Source organism: Loxodonta africana, chromosome 2, assembly GCF_030014295.1.
Source record: "Loxodonta africana isolate mLoxAfr1 chromosome 2, mLoxAfr1.hap2, whole genome shotgun sequence".
NCBI lineage: Eukaryota > Metazoa > Chordata > Mammalia > Proboscidea > Elephantidae > Loxodonta > Loxodonta africana.
The window spans coordinates 81,118,030-81,144,249 of record NC_087343.1 but is presented as its reverse complement, the minus strand read 5'-3'; the positions used below and the strand labels follow the sequence as shown (position 1 = coordinate 81,144,249).

Genomic DNA, 26,220 nt, shown 5'->3' with positions numbered 1-26,220 from the left:
ATAACTCTGAATACTTACATTATTATTTTGTGTAAGTTTCATAATGGAAACGAGGCTTAGAAAAACTTAACTGCTATGATTCAAGATTTATTTTAAAGTTTTACGAAGAATTATAAATATATGCTCATATGCTCAATAGCACCCTGTGAGATTGGGTTGGCACTGTTACCCCAATTTACCCACATGAAAACAACTGGAAAAATCAGAGCTTTAAAAAAAGCCATCAATACTGAAGAAAAGAATATTGACAAATAAGTTTGCATTGGTCATCTGTTCAATTTCCTTGTTGTCATGAAGAGCGTAAGCCAGGGGAGCCAGGCATGACTAACACTACACAACTCACCCCAATCAGCAGAAATCCCAGCTTACCTGAATATTGAGCTGCACCTTTTCCATTTCGACACCCAGGAATTTTGCTCTGACGTCAAAGATGCCCACATCTTCAGTAGACATGATATCAAACATGACATTTTTAAACCTGATGAAGAAAGAAATGTTCACACATGTGGAATTATATGCTTAAACTCAAACCAAATTAACAGGATCCCAAGTTACCACTCTTAGTGAATGGTCTCTTGGGAAAAGCCTAAGAAGGTTACAAAAAGTCTCCCGCTATCTTCACCCTATTGTGCCCCCCAAACACTAGGTTAGGTAGTGACTGTTGAGATCTGTAGCTCATAGAGCATTATAATAGGTGCTTTATTACAAAAGAAATATAAAATATGGTCTTTTCCTTTAAGGACTGTAAAATATAGTTGGAAATATAGGATAGTTGCAGAACATAAGAATTATATATTAACCTGTATTGCTCACAGAAAGAGCCCTGATGGTGCAATGGTTAAGCACTAGGCTGCTAATTGAAAGGCTGGCAGTTCAAATCTACCCAGTGGCTCTCTGGTTCCAAAGATTTGGCAATCTGCTTCTGTAAAGATTAAACCAAAAAAATAAAACCAAACCCACTGACGTCGAGTTGATTCCAACCGGTAGTGCCCCATAGGGCTTCCAAGGCTGTAAGTCTCTACAGAAGCAGACTGCCACATCTCTCTCCCATAGAGATGCCGGTCATTTCCAACTGCTGACCTCTCAGTTAGCAGTTGATTGCTTTAACCACTGTACCACCAAACTACAGCCTAGAAAACCCTGTGGGGCAGTTCTACTTTGTCACATGGGGTTGCTATGAGTCTAATGTCGACGCAATGGCACCCAACAACAACTGCTCACAGTCCAGTTGAGCATTTCAGATGGTAACTTCTACAGAAACTTTGAGGAGGAAGACCATTTTCTCTGAATTGGTATAGTCAAGAGAAGGTTTCATGAGATAAACAGAAGCCAAGCCTTGAGGGAAGGTAGCTTTAAAGAGGAAGTACAGACCAGTCAATCTGGCTTCACTCAAGACAAAGGACAAAGGCGTGATGCAGTAAGGGGGTCACAATCCACTTAAAATGAAGACCCACTTGGTCCCTGGTCTAGGGCTGAGGAGCAGGTTTCTGTTTCTTCCTCCACCCCAAATACACACACTGACCGGGCACTTTTAGAAGTGGCTCTGTCCTAGGAGCTGGCACACAAAGTCTATGGTTTTCAAAGTACAAAGGCCTTGTTTTACGATTGTAGATAACTCTAATCTACCAGGTCTGAAAGATTGCCTTTCACTCTTACTGCTATGATTCAGGTCTTTTAGAAGGAAAATGAAAGGCTCCAAGAGCCAAACACATGGAATGAGCCATAGGAACACAGTCATTTGATCAGTACTTCACACACTGACAGAACCAGATGCTACAGGCTGATGGAAAGACTAGACTACAATACATGTATTCATCTGTAATCAAGGATAAGCTTTGATAAACCAACTGAAGGCCTCAGGAAACAAAACAATGTGAGTCAGGCTTTGTGAACTGATTAGATGGTACTCTCGTTCCATGCAGCCTCCAGGCCCCACTCACTGGTTAGTTTGGAGGTCGTCTATCCCTAGCAGGACACCCTTCTCGTGCAGCCTTGCTGCAGTGTACTTCACAGTCTTCGCTCTCTTCGGCCCTTTGGGTTCTCCTTTTCCATCGAGTTTAATTGATCTCCGAGTATTTCTGACAAAATAAGAACAAACCACTGATCATCATGATGTCAAACTCAGCTGTTTCTAGTAAGTAATAACCATGCCCCTAGTGTATAACATTATATATACCCAGCCCCATTACATCAAATGCACAACTTGTTATTTTCTGATACTAGGTAACAGTTTTTCCCATGGAATAAAACCTCCCTGTTGAACTTATTATTTTTATTGAACTGTTCAGGAAAAAGTTATTTTCCAAGTGAATTTCCAAGTATGAATTACAGACTAATCTTTTTAATAAAAATAACATTTCCATTGTACTTTGTAATGAATAAATTCCTTTCCCATATAAAGGAGCCCTTGTGCGACAAATGGTTAAGTGCTCGACTGCTAACTGAAAGGTCAGTGGTTCAAACCCACTAAGTGGCTCCGCTGGATTAACACCTGGCGATCTGCTTCCGTAAAGATTGCAGCCTAAAAAACTCAATGGAGCAGTTCTACTCTGTCACACGGGGTCACTAGGAGTTGAAATCAACTCGACAGCACCTAACAAAAACTCCATCTCAAACAACATATATATATGGAAACCCTGGTGGCATAGTGGTTAAGAGCTACGACTGCTGACCAAAAGGTCAGCAGTTCAGCTCCACCAGGTGCTCCTTGAAAACCCTATGAGGCAGTTCTGCTCTGTCCTATATGGTCGCTATGAGCCGAAATTGACTCATTGGCAACGGGATATATTTATTTATTTACATATATTAAAAAAAAAATCAAAAACCAAACCCAGTGCTGTCGAGTTAATTCCGACTCATAGCGACCCTATAGGACAGAGTCGAACTGCCCCATAGAGTTTCCAAGGAGCACCTGGTGGATTCGAACTGCTGGGCCCTTTGCTTAGCAGCCATAGTACTTACCCATTAAGCCGCCAGGGTTTCTATTTCTATTTCTATTTCTATATATATATATATATATATACACACACACACAAAATTCATTTCCCTGATTTTCTTTCCTGCAGCTCTCATAATCATACTTGTGAGGCTGGTACCTCAAATCCCACCTTAAAAATGAAAAAACTGAAGCTGGTTCAAGATCACACAAATACAGGAGCAAGCATTAAAACCCAAATCTAGATCACCCAACTTCAGAACTTCTGTAAAATGCCTCGAAGTAGTTGTAATAAATAATACAAACCTTTAACATTTTCATTTTTTACTGAAAATTAGCTTTACCAACTCCCCCCCGCCGCCCCCAATCCCCATGTATGTAAAGGTAAAGGTAAATTATAGGCCCCAAGTGAATGAGTACACAATTCAGAACCAGTATGACCCAAGTAAGTGAGGTTTAGTTTTGATCATTTCCCTTCACCAAATCTTCTAATGATTATTCAATTGATAATTTCATACAGCATCATTTCCTACTGCCAAATTGACTACAAGGATTATTTGAAAATATTGTATTCTACACTCAAATAGGTAATTAAATTTAATTAAATATTGACTCTAGTCTGGTGATAAGAATAATTACGAGCAAAGAACATTCATTAAAACTATACATAAAACTTTGTAATTTATATGCCAAATTTTGCCTTTCATGTCAAAAATAATTTTTTCCATAATATTTTTTTTTACTATGATAAAGCATATGTAATAAGATTTGCCATTTTAAAGTACACAATTCAGTGGTGTTATATTCACCGCTATTTATTTCTAAAACTTATCACTTCAAACAGAAACTCTGTACCCATTGAGCAATAATTCCCCATTCCCCCTTCTTTCCAGCCTCTGGTAATTACTTAGCTACTTTCTGTCTCTGTGCATTTGCCTATTTTAGATATTTCATTTTAGTGGGATCATACAACATTTGCCCTAATAATTTTTAAAACCACTAAGCAATTTAAAACCATAAGCTGCTCTGTGCAGCTGGCAAACATCTGGTATTACCTAATATTACCAAGAATATAAAATGCTGTTTATTATAAGTATTCCAAAAACAAAAATAGTTTTTATTTTCACAACAGTATTTTAAAAACACCCTTCATTAAAAAAGATAAAAGGAATAACTAAAGCGTTTCCCCAAGTATTAATGCTATTTATTGCTTAAAAACAGCAGGGTAAGTAAGCCCCTTTACTCCCATTGCCGATGGGGAATTAAAAAGCTTCTACGTTCATTTCTGGCTTCTTAGTTCACAGTGGCAAATAATAAAACTGTGCTTCTAAGTTTCAGATTATAAAATAAAGCAAAAAGTTTGCTTATAAATCCAATCCAGCCAAAAAACCTAGGACTGTAGAAGAATTGACAGTCCTTATAAACCAGGGCATAACAAGCAAACAGAACACAATTTTAACTTACTTTCTATTTAAGTTGTCTAAGCAAGTCTTGATGTAGGTGTCATAATAATTAATTTGCTCTGCATAAAATGCTGCCTTCTCGTTAAGTGCTTTCAGGGTCTGCTGAAGTTTTGACAATTCGGCTTTTCGAAGCTTACGATGGATTCTTTGATTCCGAATATCCTAAAACAACAAGGAAAAGCTATGAGATTTAAGCAGAAATCTGCTTTCCAATATTGCCAATTTAGGGCAAGAAGAATTCAAGTAGTAATTAACTGTTTGTGACTGTTAATTTGTAGTTTATCTCATTCACCTTATTTTAATCTCTCAACACCAAAGTGTTCCCATCTTTTCTTACTTCAGAACTGGAAAATTTCATTTTAAGAGATTTGCTAAGGTTATTTTATTTTTTCTTGATGGAAAAGCAAAGAAATAATTCTAGAATAACCATACAATTAGTTCAAGGAAAAACAGTGTTTAAAAGGGTGCACAAAAGACTATCAGGAGACGTGCAATGTCTACAGAATATTTTCAGCATTCCACTTTGAAGAATACCTTTAAATTGAAAATACTGCATTCACTTTAGAAATACATAACAAAAAAAAAAAAGTTTTTAATCTGTAAAAGCAACAACTGGCTCTCAAGATTGATCAAAAAGATTCAACAGTGAAAACTGTTGCTTGAATTTAAATAGAATTCCTAGAATATAAAGTTGCCTAAGCTGCTTATAGCTTGTAAGAGCTATGCTAAATTTAAACTTACAGACATCTTTTTTTGTTGTTATGAAATATTTCATTTTAAGAAAATGGTGCCTGTTTAATATTATTTTTCCTTGGTGGATAAATTAAAAAACCCCCTCCCCCAGAGATCTACAAAGATACATATTTATACTATCTTCATAAGTAAAAAAATTTAGTTTTGGTGGATATCTTCATGATAGTCTTTTCCTTTTTTTAAAGACAAAGGCATTAATTTGTGCACTCCATTTTCTTAAAAAGAAATATTTTCAACCCCAAAGCTACAGAAAGAAATGCCATTTCCCTTGAGTCACTCCGGGTTAGAAGGAATACATTACTGTCAGAGCTGACCATAAATTTCCATGGAAGAATGAAGCTGAGTACATTTCCCTCCCAGAAGGTGAGCATATTTATTTTTTCCTGATCACTTAACTGTCTTTTAAGTTCTAGACCTATATTAATCTGCACATTTGGGTAAAATGAATGAAAAGCGCTTTTACCCCAAATATATGCTTCCTTAATTTTTTTTTTTTTTTTTTATATATGCTTCCTTATCTTTGACAAACAGATCTTGGCCACTTCCTATGATGTTTCCTTTGTCCTTGTACTAATTTGAGATCCTTTTCTCAGGAAGTTTCTCAAGTGTAAAAATATGGGATGAGAAAACAGAAATTAACCTTCAAGTGTGAACTGCATTTATGCTAAGCTGCTTAGAGACAAATTCTCAGTGATAGACAGTCACGACCTCAATGGCAGGTCCTAACAGCACGTGGGCTCCATGACAACAATTTAGGAGAGGACTCTTTTAAAGTGTCATTTTGGAAGCAAGTAGGTACTGTTGAAATGTATAGACCAAACTTCTCAATTACATTTATTTTGCATTTATTTTCTGGTGTATTTCAACTCTCCTAATGACTTGGGAGAGCTGTAATTATTCTCTATTAAAAGTCATCAAGTGCTTTGAAGTTTAAAAAAATCTATAATATCATAGAGGGTACGGACCATGGTGTATACATTTATGAGTCTCTAATGTCACCTCACAGAATTCCCAACACGTGACCAATGATTAGTGAGTGTCTGCTAAGTGAAGAAGAAAGAATACTGTTCCAAAAACCTTGGCAATCTCATTGAGAATATCTTGGTATTTATCTTTGGATGACACATGTCCAGTCTGTTCCAATGTCCGGAGATTCCTCTGGATTTTCCTCTTCTTCTGTTCAAGAGGCAGTTGTGCATCTTCAATCATAAATTGGCTATGCTTCATTTCTTCTGGTGTTCTGGAATCTATAATGGCACGACTCAACATATCTTTGGTGTGATCTTGTTCCTGAAAAGGGAATATCAAGATGCTGATTTTTCTCTGACCTCCTAATCTTATCTATTCAGAGGCTACATGAGGCAAGTTAATGTCAAAATTAAAGAAGTCCTCAAGCCTAAACTCAAAGACTAGAACCAGAATATGCTCTGCATGAGTTTCAAAGTAGGTCTTTGGGAAGGAATTACATCATCTTTTTGAGAAACATAGCAATAATGGCGGGTCTGATTTTGACAAAATTCTAAATAGCTGATTCACTGCTAAGGTGGACATATTGTTATAAAGCTACTTTGAAATTACCTCGGATGGACGGACTTTAATTCCTGGATAGTCCAGCTGAGAAAACTAAAATTAGATTATCATTAAAATGTGGCTACGAGAACCCTGAACTAGCAGAATCTAACTAAACTTTGCCACACATCAGCCATTCTCATGGAGATTGACAAGGCAATGTAACAGTGAATCAGTCAGTGACCTATTTCTGATAAGGGCATCATTCTCAAACTATCATCCTGGAAAAACTCACAGGGTTTCCCCGAGCCAAAGGGAATAAGACTATTCCAGAACATAATAAGTTTTCAAATACATGATAAATAAATGAATGAATGAATACTATTTGGGTAACTTGTTCAAGAAAATACTAATAAAAAGAGACTGACGATGTGCCCATTTCATTGTACTAGACAACTGACTAATCCAATAAGTGAGGTCTAAGAATATAATTATTATTAGATACAGTAATGTTATGTTAGTAACAGTAATGTTAGGGACATAATGAAAAGGTCAACAGTAGGGACACAGGGACAGTTTACCAGGTCAGCAGTAAACAACAACAGTAGCAGCAGATACCAACATTATTGAGCATCAACAATATTGAGCCACGTATTGTTCTACCCACTTAACAGGTTTTAACTTGTTTAATCCTACTTGTGGTTACTGTAATTATTCTTGTTTAACAGTTGAGGAAACTGAGGCACAGAAATATTTCCAAGTGCCTAGAATTACAAAGCTAGGAGGTACACAGTTACACCTGAACCTAGCAGTCTGTGTTCTTTGTCACTGTGCTACATTTGGGGGGAAAACAAAATATTCTGTAAGGATTAAAAGTCTCTTTTTTTTTTTAATTAGTTAATTTTTTTATTGTTGTACTTTAGATGAAGGTTAACAGAATAAACTAGTTTCTCATTAAATAACTAGTACACATATAGACACTGGTTACCAACCCCACATGTCAACACTTTGCCTTCTCGACCTTGGGTTCTCAATCACTAGCTTTCCTGTCCCTTCTGCCTCCTAGTCTTTGCCCCTGGGCTGGTGTGCCCCTTTAATCTCCTTCTGTTTTATGGGCCTGTCTCATCTTTGGCTGAAGGGTGAACATTAGGAGTGACTTCATTACTGAGCTATAAAAGGGTGTCCAGGAGCCATAATCTCAGGGTGTCTTCAGTCTGTCAGGCCAGTCTGGTCTTTTTTTTGTGAGTTAGAACCTTGTTCTATACTCTTCTCCAGCTCTCTTTGGGACCCTCTACTGCGATCCTTGTCACAGCAGTTGGTGATGGGAGCTGAGTACCATCTAGTTGTGATGGACTCAGTTTGGTTGGTGGAGGCTGTGGTAGTTGTGGTCCATTAGTCCTTTGGACTAATCTTTTCCTTGTGTCTTTAGTTTTCTTCTCCCTTCCTTGCTCCCGATGGGGTGAGACCAGTGGATTATCTTAGATGGCTACTCACTCAAAGTCTCTCATACTAAATTTGAATGATATTCTACCCCCATTGTTTAAAAAATACTCACACATGAACTAATATCAGATAATTTGAAGTTTTATTTTATTCATTCTTTAATTAAAAACTGTGATGGAATGATTTCTTGGTGACCAATTAAGAATGATTCAGGAAAATTATATGTAGTTCTGCTAAGAAGTAACTAATTAGATAATTTTGTTAGATTTTGTTTACGGACTGGCAAATATTGGTACTAAATCAATAATAACATTGAAATTAACTTAGTTCAGAATGAACTACACAAGGATGCACTCCTAAACATGCTGAAAAAAAGTTTAATGCAAAATTGTTATGAAACTTCAGTTACTTCCACCAACATAATGATGCTTTGACCCAATGGACTCTAGACTTTTGCTTCTGAAGCATTTAGAAAACAGCTTAATGTTCGAGACACTTCTCTAGCAAATACATAAAGTATGAAAGGTATTTTTCTACATCCTGTCAACCAGAACTAATTCCTAACCAACTCATCTGCCCAACCACTGTGCAATAAATAGAGTTTATGGTGAACATTCCAAGGCTCCTAGAGCTATCTTCCTCATAGTCGTCCCAGGACTCAGGTCAGCATAAATTCCATGCTGCATTTTCGATTTCATTCTCATTAGGTGCTCCTTATGGGTTTTATATACGGCTGAACTCAGTTGACCAGAATAATAGATAAAATTCCTTACTTCCTAATCACATTAGATAGTTTCTCTGAGATAACAGTAAACTCTTAGCATGAAGATATATGAAGAAAATCAACTCATATCTTCTACACTTATTATTTTACACTTAAAGACAGGTTACCTGTTGTGGAGTTGCCGGTGTCTCTAAGATTTCTGTCAACGTGTTCCCTGGCTGGTTCCGGATCACATCAATTATCAGCTTTTTCGTCCTTACAAAATAAAAAAAGAAACAGAGCTTCAGAGAGCAGCCCTGATGCACAAACATCTGCCTCTCCTGAGGGAGTGCACAAATATACAAAAATGAAGCTTCAGCGATAACTCCTTAAAGTAGAACATACTTGCAGAAATTCAACCTGTCTGCCCTAAGGCTCCTGAAAGCTTCCTAAGGCTTGATAACCGATGTCTGGGTTTTATATGCTTGAGGTTGTAGGATTAGACTATCACTACCATGGGCACAAATATGTCAGAAGACTGCTTATCTAAATTCTCTGTTCTTCTTTTTAGACTGAGACTCCTTTTCAATGGGCAGGAGGGATTAGGTGCTGTGATAGGACCTGCTACTGTAGAGGATGCAGGAATGCTATCTCATATTCCCCCCGCTTCCCCTTTCCTGCCTTTAATAACATTTAAACTTCTGAGCCTGTTTAATACAATGTAAGCCTTCAGGAGTCAGATGAACTGTTACCTTTCCTGCCCTGAGAAAGTTATGAAACAGCATGAAGAGTAGTGGAAGTACAGATCCCCATGTGGGCTGTGCTGGCTTTGGGCTGGTGCTGGCTGACTCTGCAGGTAGGAGGGTACGTGTTCAATGGCCACAGAGTTGGCCGAAGGGCTAACAACTAGGGTGGGGGACTTGTCCTCAGGTGGTAGAGGATAGAAAAGTGGCTCAATAGGAAATTAAGAGCTGGAACACTCCTCTGGAAGCATTAAAACCATATGTTCTTTCATACCCATTTTTTACCCTGGCAACTGGCCACGTCTTTCTAAATAGGGATCAGCAACATTTCTTAAAAAAGATTTTAGCATGCTACAACATGGACAGAACAGGACAAACACTGTTATGATCTCACTTATATGAGATAGGCAAATATATAGATAACAAAGATGATCAGTGGTTACCAGAGGTGGTATTTTGGCTTAGGGGGCACTGAGTTTACGTTAATGGTGGTGGAATAACTTGGAAAAGGATAGTGACAATGGTTGCACAACATGAAGAATGTAATCAATGTCAATGAATTTTGCATGTAGAAATGTTGAACTGGCAAATGTTTTGGTATGTATATTTTCATCACGACTGAAAAAAAAGAAAAAGAAAAAAGATTTACTGTAAAAGGGAAGTGGTTAAGTCTACTCGGTTTTACATAAGGTAGGAACAGTATTACTAGAAGCTGCTTCCCTCCCAAGAAAAGGAAGCATCATGAGCAGAAATAGAAGTTGCCTTAAAGTGCACCCAGGTCTAACTGATACCCGGTTTCGCTTTTATCACAGCCCTGTTACTGGGTTTCCCTTCAGTTCTTTCAGGGGCATTATAGGATGTCACTGGATGATGCATTTTTTCCCACACTACAGCAGGAAACTTTCATACAGAATGAAGATTGGAAATCAAAACAAAACGCGTATGTTTTGAAGCACAGGGGCAACTGCTCCGAAATGACACAAGATATCCTCAAACTTAAATCCAAGAATATGATTTTTGAAGACAGACTAAAAATCCAACTAACCATCTGTAAACACTACTTTCGTCATTTCCTATTTATTGTAAGTCTGCTTGAGAAGAGTGATCACAATATAGCTTCCTTTGTTCCCATTCCCCTAGATTTTGAAGAGCCGTTTCCTCTGGGTGTGTGACCCCGCGATGCTGGGGATTTACAGGCTGTCTGGGAGTGCACAGATAAGTACTTCACCAGGAGTCAAAGGTGGGCACACAGCTAATTATCGCCATGTGGGAGACAGCTCCGTCCTTAGGCAGCTGTGGTTCAGAGAGCCATGCATCGTTTCCTTCCCACACAACTCCCTCCTCCAATCACCATTATCAGTGTATTCAACAGGAACACCGAGTTAAAAATAAATGCTTTGGATGATTTAAAAAACGTAAACACAGTGGCTGTTTCTTATTTGAAATAATATTCTAGGAACTATCCATGATACGCATTTCCAAGAAGCCTCTAGCTCCTGTCCTTCAGAGAAGCAGTCAAATAACCAAATGACTGGAGTCACTAAAGCTTGCCTCGCAAAAGACAGAAATGTTTATTTGCTGAGGAGCTCCTAGAGGACAAACTGCCCATGTAGCCTGTTTTGCTTGGAATTCTACTTTATGTTAGGCCTGTGGAATTCATCATCAAAGTTCTACCCACGGCATCCTATATTTAAGTAACCATCTGGTCCCATGATAGGAAATTCACTACCTCACCCTGCAGTGTACATAATTATTAAGGGCATTGAGGTCAGAAAGATCTAAGGCTGCACCTGGGCTCCTGTTGCTTACTAAGGTATGTGGCCTTGTGTAAATTACCTAACCCCATAAGGTGCTTTTTTTTTTTTTTATTATTTGTAAAAAGGGAATCTCTCAGAAGACTGATATGAACATGAAATGAAAAGAAATATGGAAAGCCTTTAGCTGGGATCTGACACATGGTGAGCATGCACGTGGCCATTCTCTGTGGCCCAGTATGGTAGCCACTGGTCACAGGTGGCAACGGAGCACTTAAAATGTGGCTAGTCCAAATTGAGATGTGCTGGAGGGAAAATACACACTGGATTTCAAAGACTTAATATTAAAAAAAAAAAAGTACAATATCTCAATAATTTTTTACATTGATCATACATTGAAATGACAGTATTTTAGATATATTAGGTTAAAATACATTATTAACATTAATTTCAGCTGCTTCTTTTCAAAATGTAACTTCTAGAAAATTAAAAATGACTTGTGTGGCTCATATCATGTTTCTTGTAGAAAGGGCACCTTAGAACATTCCGTTCTTGAACAGGAAGCTGACATTGTGAGGCTTGCTTCCCAGTGACACCCACTCACTGGTCCTGGTTAGTCAGAGGTCTCTAGCACTAAGGGAGACCTCTGGGAAATAGTCTAATTCCTTACCTTACAAACGAGGCAAATAAGACCTAGAGAGGTTAAGTGGGTAACCAGAGGTCACACTCGACCTTCTAAAGCTGCAGAAACCAAGTTAAATTCCCCTTTCACATCATTAGCCCTTACAAACCCAGAAAGATATGTGGGACTGTTTTCCCTACACCCTCTTCTACCACTTTCTTCCCAAGCCGACCCCTCAGTTCCTTAAACCTCTTCACAACATGATTTGTAGAAGTCACAGATCTTCTCACATTTCAGTTTGTCAATGACCCTCTTAAGACGTGTCTCCCTCCCCACCTCAATGCAAACATAATATTCCATAAACCAACTGGTTACAGTATTGGGGCCCCAGGGCTGATCAAACAATATGGAACACGGATCCTGCCCTTTCTGAATGAGGAGGTATCTAACTCTGAGGAAGAGTTAAGAAAGAGAAAGGAATTAACGTTCTTCACACCTGGGAGTTTTTCCACCATAACCAGCTATCACTGAATTGACTCTAACTCATGGTGACCCCATGTGTGTCACAGTAGAACTCCGCTCCATAGGGTTTTTAATGGCTGAATTTTCAAAAGTAGGTCACTATGCTTTTCTTCCCAGGCGCCTCTGGGTAGACTCAAACCTCTAAACTTTTGGTTAGCAGCTGAGCATGTTAACTGTCTGCACCAGCCAGGGTCTCCTTATTCATCATAAAAAAAAAAAAAACTTTATTCATCATAAAAAAAATAAATAAAAAAAATTATTCATCATAGCTGTGCTCAAATCCAGCTGTTGGTAAAAGAGCCCCCATGACGCTTGTAAGCTGGTCTGACCCCTTGGTTTGACCACCCCCATCTGTCATTTGCCTTACAGTTTGCCCAAGTTTGAAAAGAAATTAGTATTTGTAGAAGCTAAGGAATACCTTCAGTAGTTTCCAATTCTAATAACATGGTTACAAGTTTTTAGAACCAGATCTCAAATATCACCTCCTGGAAGCACTCCTGGAAGTTTGGACCAAAAACAAGGAAATTTTTCAACTGCAATAATGAACACCTACAACTGAATCATGTGAGAGGAAAAAAATTCTTAAGAGATGACAATTTAAGCATACATGCACCTAAGTGTAATAAAAAACCACAATTACTGCCTTCCGCTTAAGCACACACTTTCTTGGAAAAACAAGCTTAATAAAGGCCATAAGATCCAACCCAACCCAACCCAACCCATCGCCATCAAGTTGACTCCAACTCACAGTGACCCTATAGGACAGAGTAGAACTGCACCATAGGGTTTCCAAGAAATAGCTGGTGGATTTGAACTGCTGACCCTGTGGTTAACAGCTGAGTTTTTAACCACCGTGCCACCAGGGCTCCAAGGATCACATATTTTATGTTGAGTCACAATTTATAATAAGAGATTTATCATCGCATAGTTCTTTAGAGTTTATAAGGTATTAACGCATTATTTCTCTAGATCATCCAAAACCTCCTTCTTCCTGTATTTTATGGATGAGGTAGCTCATGGCTGAGCAACTTGCTCAAAGGCCTATGGCTAATAAGTCATAGATTGAGGCTATAATCCTAGGTTTTCCTAGGACTCCTTGACCAGGCTTTTTGTTTTTTCATACTACCATGCTTGGTAGAACTGGGAAAATGGCAATCGTCCAAAGTGAGGTTCCCTATCCCATAAACATACAGGAAGCAGCAACAAAATATTTCTTCCTACTCTAATATGTGCCCTTGGGTCCCTCACATTTAGCAGTTACTCCTTCTGTTTGGCCTGGAAAGATGCCCAGCATCAGCTATTCATAAATTCTTTGCTATCGTTCTCACTGTTTAATCTAGGATTCGTAAGATTACAAACCTTGCCCTCAATAGGCTATAAAACTTCGTGATCAAGAGTGGAGGCTCTGGAGAATTTAAGACCTGCTGAGTTTGAATCTCTGCTCCATTTAATAGCTGTAAAACCCAGAGAAAGGCTCTGTACTTGTTCTTTTTTACTATAAAATTTTTTACTATAAAATATATATTTTTTTATAGGCAATAACCTCCTTCTCACGGGACTGCTGCAGAGCCTTACTCTTAAACCAGTCTTGGTACACGGTAAGCACTACATAGGTGTTTGCATCCTCATCTTCATCAATGAATAAGAATTATGAAACTAGCATGATGTTAAATGTACAGAGGATTAACAATTCCTCAAATTCTGCTACTGCAGAGGCCTCCATAAAGAAGTTACTCATCTCTGGAAAGCTAGTGATTTTGCAACTAAGCAAAGGGGTGTGTGTGTGGGTGGGGGGTGTGTGACATTTCTGAAAGTTCAATATATAACCTGTTTAACAAGAAGTAAAACAGTTTTCTTTCTCTTTATTTTTTAATAGAGACTAAAGCTTATCAGTGGTTACCAGGGGTGGGAGGAAGGTGTGAAAGGGGGTTTTTGATTAGTGAGTGTTTGTTTATGGGGATGGGAAATTGGTGATGATTATGGGTGGTGATACCACAACGTGATAGATGTAATTGATATCACACTAAATTCTGCACCTGGAATATACTGAATTGGCAAATCGTGGTGTTATATATATTTTTACAATTAAAAAAAAACACATGTCTAGGTTTAGTCCTAGCTCAAATTAATTCACTTGGTTGTTTTATGTTTAGTTCATGGTTTGTTGAAAAACACATACAAGCTTGTAAGTAGGCACGCCCCAAGACTTAACAGGTGGGCTTATTTCATTCTGGCCTTCAGAAAATGATCTAATTCAACTCTACTTTGAAAGAGATTCCTAAACATCCCTCAGCACAAGATGATAGAAATCTGTCTCTCTGGTTCCATCTCCTTAAAGCAGACTTTCCCATATCTTAGGTCTTCCTCTCTACCCCTCTTATTTAAAACCTTTCATCAGGTTCTAACAGGTTTCTTTTAATCTGCCCTGAAAAATGGCTTGATTAAAGCAATACTAGTCAGACAGGTGTCTCCTCCTTGTTGTGGAGCAGAAGGTTGGCTCAGAAAGATGAGGTGACAGAGTGTGGGAAGACAAAGTAAGCTGCTCAAGGATCTCACCACTGTCCCCCCTATTACAACAACGGAGCAGAACCGAGTTCTGAGAATGGAGCTGAGTCCCAAGCACAGCAATGAGTTCCAGAGGCAGTCCACACGGGATACGGAAGATCTGAGAGCAGAGCAGAGGGAAACGATCACAGTGAAGCAGCCAGTTTGTACAACCACCACTGTGTGACATCAGACAGGGCACTCACAGTGACTCACATCTGCCAGAAAAAAAAACCCATTGCCGCTGAGTCGATCCCAACTCACAGTGACCCTACAGGACAGAGTAGAACTGCCCTATATGCTTCCAAGGAGCAGCTGGTGGATTAGAACTGCCACCCTTTGGGCTAGCAAGCGAGCTCTTAACCACTGTGCCACCAGAGCTCCATGACAGTAATTCTTGGTGATATCAGCTCTTTTAGAGGCAACTAAAGTAACCAAGGGAACCCCGGTGGTGTAGTGGTTGAGAGAACATCTGTTAACCAAAAGGCTGGCAGTCTGAATCCACCAGGTGCTCCTTGGAAACTCTGTCCTATTGGGCTGCTGTGAGTCAGAATCGACTTGACGGCAACAGGTTTTTTGGTTTTAACCTAACCTAACCAGTTGCTGTCGAGTTGATCCTGACTCATGGTGACCCCATGCATGTCAGAGTAGAACTATGTTCCATAAGATTTTCAATGGCTGATTTTTTGGAAGTGGATCATCAGGCCTTTCTTCCAAAAATAATTTTTTGATTGAAAAAAGCCAGGTATTTTCACCCTCCAGTCACTCTGGATCCATGTTTGTCTGCTTCACAGTAACTTCTGAAAGGCATTGTCTGATTTTAGTTAAATTTGGTTCTCTAATAAACAGTCTGGAAACACTGGTGGTGTAGTGGTTAAGTACTACAGCTGTTTTGGTGGAATAAAGTCTCAAGAACTATTAACTTTCAGTTAAAAATTTTGTTTATTAGCTTGGAAAACGCCATTCATTAACAATTTCCAAGTAAATATTTCAAAATGTATTTTAATGGAATATCAGTGAAATGTGACACATCAACTTAGAGCATGTCACTGACTAGCTATGTGCTTCCCATAATCTTAGACTTCAGTTTCCTCACCTCAAAGCTGAAGATGCAGATTAGATGGGCTTTAACTGTGTCAATGCCACACTTTGGTATTATCTCTTAAGTATCAAGATTTTCAAATAGATACTTTAAAAGATGTATAACGTATCAGGACGAAAGGCTTGGTTAAATCATGGAGCTAACTCTATCGAATGTTTTGGGCAATACCCAAATTCCACTTCTGGGGAGGGCTACTTAGTCAATCTTCCTCTCAAATTGTTATCCACATTCATTGCTGGGCTGCTTACTGAAGTGTTCTGCCAACAGCAGGATCTCAAGTTGCCCACAGGAATGCATTTTAGACCCAATAGGTCTATGAAAGCAGTGAATTATCAAGTCAATTAAAATACTGGCCCAATGGTCTTTTTTGCAGAGTTGAAAAGCCAATCCCAAAATTCATATGGAATTGCAAGGGACCACAAACAGCCAGAACAATCTTGAGAAAGAAGAACAATGTTGAAGGACCCACATTTCCCAATTTCAAAACTTACTACAAAGCTACAGTAATCAAAACTATGGTGCTGGCATAAGGACAGACATATAGATCAATGGAAAAGGACAGAGAGCCTGGAAATAAACCCATACATATACAGTAAATTGATTTTCAACAAGGGTACCAAGATAATTCAATGGGAGAAAGGACAGTCTTTCCAACAAATAGTGTTGGACAACTGGATATCCACATGCAAAAGAATGAAGCACCATATAAAAAAATTAGCTCAAAATGGATCTTAGATCTAAATGTAAGATAAGAGCTAAAACTGTAAAAGACTTAGAAGAAGAGTAAATCTCATGACCCTGGATTGGGCAATGGTTTCTCAGATAAGACACTAAAAGCACAAGTGACAAAAGAAAAAAAACTTAGATTTCATGACTATCAAAAACTTCTGTTCATCAAAGGACTCCATGTAGTAAGTGAAAAGAAAACCCATAGATTGTGAGAAAATACTTGCAAATCATATATCTAATAAGGGTGTAATTTCTAGAATATATAAAGAACTCTTAAAACTCAGCAACAAAAGACAAACCACCTAACTAAAAAACAGAAAAAGGATCTGAACAGACATTCCTCCAAAGAAGATATACACATGGTCAACAAGTACATGAAAAGATGCTTAACGTCATTGTTGTTGTTGATGTTAGGTGCCATGGAGTCAATTTTTGACTCATAGTGAACCAATAGGGTTTTCTAGGCTGTAATCTCTATGGGAGCAGATTGCCAGGTCTTCCTCCTGCGGAGCAGCTGGGTGGGTTCGAACCACCAACTTTTTGGTTAGTAGCTGAGTGCCACTAGGGAGATGAAAATCAAAGCTACAATGAGATACTACTTAATATCCACTATTTTTTCAGATGGCTATAATACATTAAAAAAAAAAAGAAGAGGAAGAAGAAGGGAAAATAACAAGTGTTGGTGAGGATGAGTAGAAGAAACGGCAACGCTCATATAGTGCTGGTAGAAATATAGTAAGTGCAGCCACTGTGGGAAAGTTTGGCAGTTCCTCAAAAAGTGAAATATAGAATTAGTATAAAATGACCCAGCAATTCCACTCCTAGCTGTATCTCCCAAAAGATCAGAAAACAGGTGATCCACTAAAAACTTGAACTTCAATGTTCAGAGCAGCACTATTCACATCAGCCAAAAAAGCCGAAACAGCTGAAATGTCCATCAATTGAAACATGGATAAATAAAATGTGGCATATCCATATGATGGAATCTTATTCAGCTATGAAAATCAATACGGTGTCAATACATGTTTCAACCTGGATGAACCTTGAAAACATTATGCTGAGTGAAAGAAGCCAGACACAAAAGGCCACTTAACACATAATTCCATTTATATAAAATATCCAGAATAGGCAAATTCACTGGGAGAGAACACATCAGTGATTGCCAGGGGTTGAGGGGAGTGGGCAATGGAGAGTAACTGCTTACTGGGTACCAGTTTACCTGTGGTAATTCGCCAGTGATGGTATGTTCTGGAATCAGATAGTAGTGATGGCTGCATAACATTGTGAATGTAGTAAATGCCAATGAACTGTACGCTTTTAAAATGGGTAAAATGGTAAATTTTATGTTATACATATTTTACCATAATGAAAACAAACAAACAAAACCACTGGCTGGCTCACTTAGTATGGTGACTGAGGGAGTAGACAAAGTTTGTTTCCAGCATGCACTGGGTAGCTGGGAGAGACCCACACAAGGGCTGAGGTGAGATGAGCAGAGCAATGTACCAAATTTCCCTGGCTAAGTCACATCTCTTCCCAACACGCTCGGCTTTATATGAGAATTCCAAGAATTCACAGAACCATGGAGACACACATTTAGGAATAACTATAAATCTGAATATGGTGTTCCAATTATCTGATATTTTAGACTATGTAAATTGTGGGTGCCATCCATTAATGCAGACAGTTGAGTTGACTGCATTTAGTAAATGATGCTCAAATAACAGACAAAACCAATTATGGGAAAAATTTCCTCCCATTATTTCTAAGGACAAAGCTTATGAGATCATAGGCTGCTTGGCTTAATTTAATCTGCATGGTGGAAAGATACAATTTGTATCTCCGGTTACCTTTATAATTGGCTCTTGTGCAGAGGAACCTGGGGAATAGATTTCATGGTTTACCCCCCTTTCTCTATTGCCTTGCCCTGAATTATCGCCCTGCAAGCTAACCTGACTTGGCAATCAGTAGTTGAAAAGAACTGCCCTGGACTCTTGGAGGGCAAGTAGACTGGCAGCCTTGTGAGGTCAAGGACGTGTGCAGCCCTGCAGTTTACCCTCTGTCCTAAAGATGAACTGCGCTTCCCACCATTAGAGTTCGAACCTCTGGAGGGAAGGGGCTTGCTCATGACATTTTCCCACCATCAACCCAGTGCCTTGAACAGAGAACAAGTACTCAAACTTTTGCTGGATCAGTGAACAAAGTTTTAGATGATCTGTGGACAAAATCAACAGGCCAAACAGAAGAAGCACTTATCGCAGCACAGCTCGCTGAGTAAGCTCTGCATGCACTTTCCATGTGTGACTGAATATCTGGGAAAAATCACCTGGAAATGACTCTTGTCTGAAGCATTCAGTGGCAAGACAGAAAAAGCTATTGTCATAAATGAACGCATCACAACTTAGGACATGCAGCTTGGAAGCAGTGTGAAGTACTATTTAAAAACATATTTATTCCCTTTTGTCCCCATTTTTCCCACTTCCATTCTCTACCTCCTCCCAATATATAACTGTTCTAATGTGTTTAGTATAAATCCTTTTGTTTATATGAGTTCTTGTAAACTGTTTATTGTTTGGCGAGCATGTGTTTTTGATTTATATTGTTGTACTGTGGATCTTAGTTTAGAAGAAATATAACCAGAATGTTCCTTAAAAGCAAGGATGGCAAGACTTCAATTTGCTTACTTTGGACATGTCATCAGGAAAGATCAATCACAAGAAAAGGACATCATGGTTGGTAAAGGGCCAATGAGAACAAGGGAAATCCTCATTGAGATGGACTGACACAATAACCACAATGATGGATTCAAATATACCAATGATCACGAAGATGGCACAAGACATTCTGGCAACATTTCATTCTGTTATATATAAGGTCACCTTGAGTTGAAGCCACCTTGATGGCAACTAACAACAACAACATCATGGATTTATTTCACTCTTTCTTAATTTGTGTCTAAAGAACTTATGTGGAATATCTATGAGGCCTTGATAGAAAAAATACAGTATTAATTAGAAGTGTGAGTGCCTCACTTGAAATCTTTAGAAACAGAAGTAGGGTATGAAGTCAAAGCTGGTAAACAAATCCAGAGTTACTTTAACAGGAAAGAAGGCCAGTAAATCAGAAGATATCACTATATCTTATGAAGTGTGTACTTTTTACATTATCATTTTATACCAAAAATTAAATTTGGTTCAAATTATTTCCTTACTAACCTTTGACCACTCTAAAAATATATCTCCATTCAGTTACTTAAGGACTTTCACAGGCTAAGTTAACCACTTCATTTCTTAAAGGGAAGGAATCAAATTATTATATAGAACATGCAAAAAGAAGCCGGGCTTTGTAAACTATTATAATACTTAGTTCTCTCTTAAATTATGAAGAGTTTATCATCTTTGGTTAGTTGTTTGATGGATAAGCATAATGTATTTCAACATTCAGGTATGCTAAAATCTATTATTTGGGAATTTAGCCTTGTTTGAATATGCAGGATCTAAGACATGTAACTGGAGACATGTAGCCTTTAATCATGGAACTTACTTTATCATGAGGCTTTGGCCGTCTATAGTCTCACCATCTTGTAGGTCGTACTTGCTTGTCAAGTAAAGGGAAATCTCAGTCTTTGAGAGCTGACTTAGCGTATTTTCCTTGTTAGGGTCATTGGGGTCAACTGCTCCTTCCCCTGTAGAAAAAACAGGAGCATTATTTTTCCAATTCACTTATTGTGATGACAGCATCAATCAGGTAAGATAAAGATCCCGTTGGAAAGATATGCTCAGAAATTGGACAGGAGATCATGGTCTTGGCAAATAAACACATTTATCTCAAGTAGCTTTTTATCTTGACTGAAACATCAAAATAACACGGGACATGGATAATCAAAATGCTAAATAAACGGATTTTGTTATTTGAGTTATTGAAAGAAAGAACTGTTAATGAAAGAAATCCTTAGAAATCACAGCAAGGGATTTCTCACTTTCTAATAAGTTTGACTCTTTAATGAGGTTTACTTTATGAGATAAAGAGTCTGTTTCGATGTATTTAGAGCTTACCTTAAAAAATACCAAATTGTTTTACAATCTAGGCCACTACCAATTACATTACTCTTAATATAGGAAGGGATAGTATAGCTATAAGGAGCCCTGGTGGCACAATGGTTAAGTGCTCAGCTGTTAACCGGAAGGCGGGTGGTTCAAGCCCACTCAGTGGGACTCTGTGGGAGAAAGACCTGGAGATCTACTCCCGTAAAGATAACAGCCTATGCGGCAGCTCTGCTTCTGTCCTATAAGGACTCGACAATGCACAACAACAACAACAGTACATGTACTGTCTTTTAAATAAGCTCAAGTATTAAATTTCAACAACAAAAAAAATTAAAAAAAAAAATCTAAGACAGGAAAACCAACCAATCAATCAAAAATGAGACAGTAAGTAGAAGGAACAAGCTCTTACCAATAAAAGATTCCACACTAGGTACCTCTCCCAGCAACTCCAACAGTTCATTTAGCGAGTCATTTTTGTCAGGTGCAATTGCATCTTGGTGTTCCAACAGGAGCTTCATAGAGAAAGCATACACACAAGATAAAAGTATATTCTCAGACGACACCATATTTACAGTTTCCAGGTATTTTTCTTTTGATAAGAGTTTAGATCTTAAATACGAGCCTGACACTAAAATTAGAAACCACAGAGAGAGACAGTTCATATTTTATCTCAGAGGGAAGAAGCTACTTTACAGCAAGAAAATGAAGCTTTGTGGGAGGTGTTCATCAACTCTCAGAACAAGATCTTGTAGGAAGGAGCCTTGCTTCTTACAACATAGGTGTAACATAGGTGCTCCGCTCCACATGTATAGATAACGTTTAAAGAAAAAGTCATCTGGGAGAAAGAGTATTAAATGAAGCTGAAATGTTTCGGAAAATGCTGGTAGCAAATACAAAAGCATTTCCATATCTCTTCAGAGAAAACATGCAGTAAACTAAAACTACAGTTATTAAAATAAAATCACCATCTGCAGCTGTTTATTCTGTCTGGCTCTAAATATCTTTCATGGGCGGGGACAGCAGAAATGCTCATATAATTCCAGCCCTGAGACCTGGATGTCCCAGGTGGTTCCCCCTTTAGTGATCCCAGCAAAAGCTCAAAGGTGAGTAACACCTACTGGGGTGTCTTCCCAGAGTCGGCCAGGTGCCATGTCTCAGGGAAAATACTCTTAACTCTTGAGAGGTAGCAGGATTGGAGGGGAAAACCAACTAGTTTTGTTTGCTTTTAGAGTCCAATTAAAGCAGTGTTTCCAAAGTGTGGGACTGGTAGCCCTAGTGGTATGAGTATGATTTTAGTTGTTTTGTGCAACCACCTTACAAAACTCTGAATCATAACGATAAAGTTATTCCCTTCTCCATTCTCTCTCCTTTTAACGGTTAAATTAAGTTATAATTCACATATTATCAAATTCACTCATTTAAAATAAAGCATGCAATGATTTTTGTTATATTCAGAGTTGTGAAACCATCAACACTATATAATTTCAGAACATTTCCATTAATCCAAAAAGAAACTCAGTATGTATTAGCAACACTCCCGGTTCCCCCTCCTCCTGTTAGTTGTTAGGGCCTCTGAGTCCGTTCTAACTCATACCAACTGTATGTACAACAGAACAGAACACTGCCAGTGTTGCTTATTGGTCAAGTTGTGAGAATTTTTATTTTATATTGAGGTGCAATCCATACTGAAGGCTATAATCTTTGATCTTCATCAGCAAGTGCTTCAAGTCCTCTTGACTTTCAGCAAGGAAGACTGTGTCATTTGCATATGGCAGGTTGTTAGTGAATCTTCCACTAATTCTGATGCCGCGTTCTTCTTCCTGTAGTCCAGCTTCTTAGATTATTTGCTTGCCACACAGACTGAATAAGTACAGTGAAAGGATACAACCCCGATACATACCTTTCCTGATTTTAAACCACACAGTATTCCTTTGTTCTGTTCAAATGACTGCCTCTTGGTCTACGTACAGGTTCTACATGAGCACAATTAAGTGTTATGGAATTCCCATTCTTCACAATGTTATTCATAATTTGTTATAATCCAGAGTCGAATGCCTTTGCATAGTCAATAAAACACAGTTAAACATCTTTCTGGTATTCTCTGCTTTCAGCCAAGATCCATCTGACATTGGCAATGATATCCCTTGTCTGACATACTCTTCTCAATATGACCTGAATTTCAAACAGTTCCCTGTTGATGTACTGCCGCAAACATTTTTGAATTTTCGCAAAATTTTACTTCTGTGTGATATTAATGATATTGTTTGATAACTTCCACATTCTGTTGGATCACTTTTCTTTAGAATGGGCACAAATATGGATCTCTTCCAGTCTTCCGAATTTCTTGTATAGATGAGTGAGCACTTCCAGCGCTGCATCTGTTTGTTGAAATATCTCAGTTGGTATTCCGTCAATTCCTAGTTTTTTGCCAATGCCTTCAGCGCAGCTTGGACTTTTTCCTTCAGTACCATCAGTTCTTGATCATATACTACCTCCTGAAATGGTTGGGTATCGACCAATTCTTTTTGGTACAGTGACTCTTTGTATTCCTTCCATCTTCTTTTGATGCTTCCTGTGCCTTTCAATATTTTACCCATAGAATCCTTCGAAATTACAACTCAAGGCTTGAATTTTTTCTTCAGTTCTTTCAGCTTGAAAAATGCTGAGTGTGTTCTTCCCTTTTGGTTTTCTAACTCCAGGTCTTTACACATATTATTATAATACTTTACTTCATCTTCTCGACCCGCCTTTTGAAATTTTTTGTTCAGCTCTTTTACTTCATTTCTTCCATTTGCTTTAGCTATTCCACGTTCAAGAGTAAGTTTTAGAGTCTCTTCTGACATTCGTTTTGGTCTTTTCTTTCTTTCATGTCTTTTTAATGACCTGTTTTCTTTATCTATGATATCCTTGATGTCATTCCACAACTTGTCTGATCTTTGGTCATTAGAGTTCAATTGGTCAAATCTACTTTTGAGATGGTCTTTAAATTCAGGTAGGATACACTCAAGGTCATACTTAGGCTATGCTGGACTTGTTCTAATTTTCTTCAACTTCAACTTGCATATGAGCAATTGATGGTCTGTTCCATAGTAGGCCCCTGGCCTTGCTCTGACTGATGATATTGAGCTTTTCCATTGTCTCTTTCCACAGATGTAGTCGATTTGATTTTTGAGGTTGCCAACCAGTGAGGTCCATGTGTATAGTCACCATTTATGTTGTTGAAAAAAAGTATCTGCAATGAATAAGTCATTGGTCTTGCAAAATTTGATCATGTGATCTCCGGCATTGTTTCTATCATCAAGGTCATATTTTCCAACTATTGATCCTTCTTCGATTCCAATTTTCACATCCCAATCACCAGTAATTATCAATGTATCTTGATTACATTTTTATCAATTTCAGACTGCAGAAGTTGGTAAAAATCTTCAATTTCCTCATTTCTGGCATTAGTAGTTGGTGCATAAATTTGAATAACAGTCATATTCACTGGTCTTCCTTGTAGGCATATGGATGTTATCCTATCATTGACAGCATTGTACCTCAGGATAGATCTTGAAATGTTCTTTTTGACAATGAATACGACACCATTTCTCGTCAATTTGCCATTCCCAACATAGTACGCCATATGATTGTCTGACTTACAATGTCCAATACCAGTCCATTTCGGCTCACTAACACCTTGGATATTGATCTTTGTATAAGTTCCATTTCATTGGTGATGACTTCCAACATTCCTAGATTCATACACTGTACGTTCCATGTTCCAATTATTGATGGATGTCTGTAGCTGTTCCTTCTCATTTTGAGTTGTGCCACATCAGCAAAAGAAGGTCCCAAAAGCTTGACTCCATCTATGTCATTAAGGTCGACTCTCTACTTTGAGGAGGCAGCTCTTTCCCAGTCATATTTTGAGTGTCTTTCAACCTGAGAGGCTCATCTTCTGGCACTATATCAGACAGTGTTCTGCTGCTATTTGCAAGGTTTTCGCTGGCCAGTTTTTTCAGGAGTAAACCACCAGGTCCTTATTCCTGGTCTGTCTTAGTTTGGAAGCTCCGCTGAAACCTGCCCATCGTGGGTGACTCTGCTGGTATTTGAAATACTGGTGGCATAGCTTCCAGCATCGCAGCAACACTCAAGCCACCATAGTATGACAAACTGACTATCTCCTGGAAACTACTAATCTACTTTCCGTCTCTATGAATTTGCATATTCTAGATACTTCATATGAATAGAATCACATAATATGTAGTCTTGTGTAAGACTGGCTTAATGTTTTCAAGGCTCATGTATCATGCTTCATCCCTTTATTTATTGCCAAATAATATGCCATTGTATGTATCTATCACATTGCTTATCTATTCATCAGTTGATGGACATTTGGTTTGTCTCCATTTTTGGCTATTACGAATAATGCTGCTATGAACTTTTGTGTGCAAGTTTTTATGTGGACATATATTTTTTATTTTTCATAGGAGTAGAATTGCTGGGTCACATAGTAACTCTAGGTTTAAATTTTTCCGGAATTGCCAAAACGACTGCTGTACCATTTTCATTCCTACCGACAGGGTCCAAGGGTTCCAATTTCTCCACATCATTGTCAACACTTGGGATTTTATCTGATTTTTGGATTCTAGCCATCCTAATGAGTGTGAAGTGACATCTCATTGTAATATCGATGTGCACTCCCATAGTGACGAACTGGTGTTGCGCATCCTTTCATGCGTTTACTGGCCATATGTACACAATTGTTCCTCAATATTTGAGGATGCCATATTTGTGAATTTGTCTATTTGCTAAAATTTGTAACCCCAAATTTAATACTTGTAGTGCTTTTTCACTCATTTGCAGATATGTGTAGAGTGGCTAAAATTTGAGTCATTTATTACGCATATTCCCTTGTAGCTGTGGTTGAACAAGGTACGCAATGCCTTCTTGTTTCAGCTCTCATATTGTAAATAAGTGCTCTTTTTGTGGTTTATTTAGTGCCACATTTTTGTGTTTTTGCTAGTGATTTTGCTGTTTAAAATGGTCCCCTAGAGTAATGCTAAAGTGCTGTCCAGTGTTCCCAAGTGCAACAAGGCTGTGATTTACTTCATAGAAAATACATGTATTATTAGATAAACTTTGTTCAGGCATGAGATAAGGCCTGTTGGGTTCAATGTTAATCAGTCAATATATATTAAATATTGTTTTGTTCAGTTGACTTGATTCAACCCATAGTGACTCTACAGGACAGAGTAGAACTGCCCCATAGGGCTTCCTAGGCTGAAATCTTTATGGGAGATCATCAGGTCTTTTCTCCCATGGAGTAGATGGTGGGTTCGAACCACTGATCTTTCGTTTAGCAGCCAA

General features: G+C 38.3%; 1 protein-coding gene across 6 annotated transcripts in view; it reads right to left on the bottom strand.

The window, feature by feature from the left end:
• IQGAP2 (IQ motif containing GTPase activating protein 2) overlaps window positions 1–26,220 on the bottom strand; it is a 328,352-nt gene that overhangs the window by 5,914 nt on the left and 296,218 nt on the right. For all 6 annotated transcript variants that reach the window (XM_064273341.1, XM_023545568.2, XM_023545570.2 and 3 more), the window contains 7 exons: window positions 21,278–21,380; window positions 20,366–20,507; window positions 8,995–9,082; window positions 6,229–6,441; window positions 4,400–4,560; window positions 1,941–2,078; window positions 370–478 (listed from right to left, as the gene is read on the bottom strand). In XM_064273341.1, coding sequence (XP_064129411.1) covers window positions 370–478; window positions 1,941–2,078; window positions 4,400–4,560; window positions 6,229–6,441; window positions 8,995–9,082; window positions 20,366–20,507; window positions 21,278–21,380 — 954 coding nt within the window. The remainder of the gene's footprint in view (window positions 1–369; window positions 479–1,940; window positions 2,079–4,399; window positions 4,561–6,228; window positions 6,442–8,994; window positions 9,083–20,365; window positions 20,508–21,277; window positions 21,381–26,220) is intronic.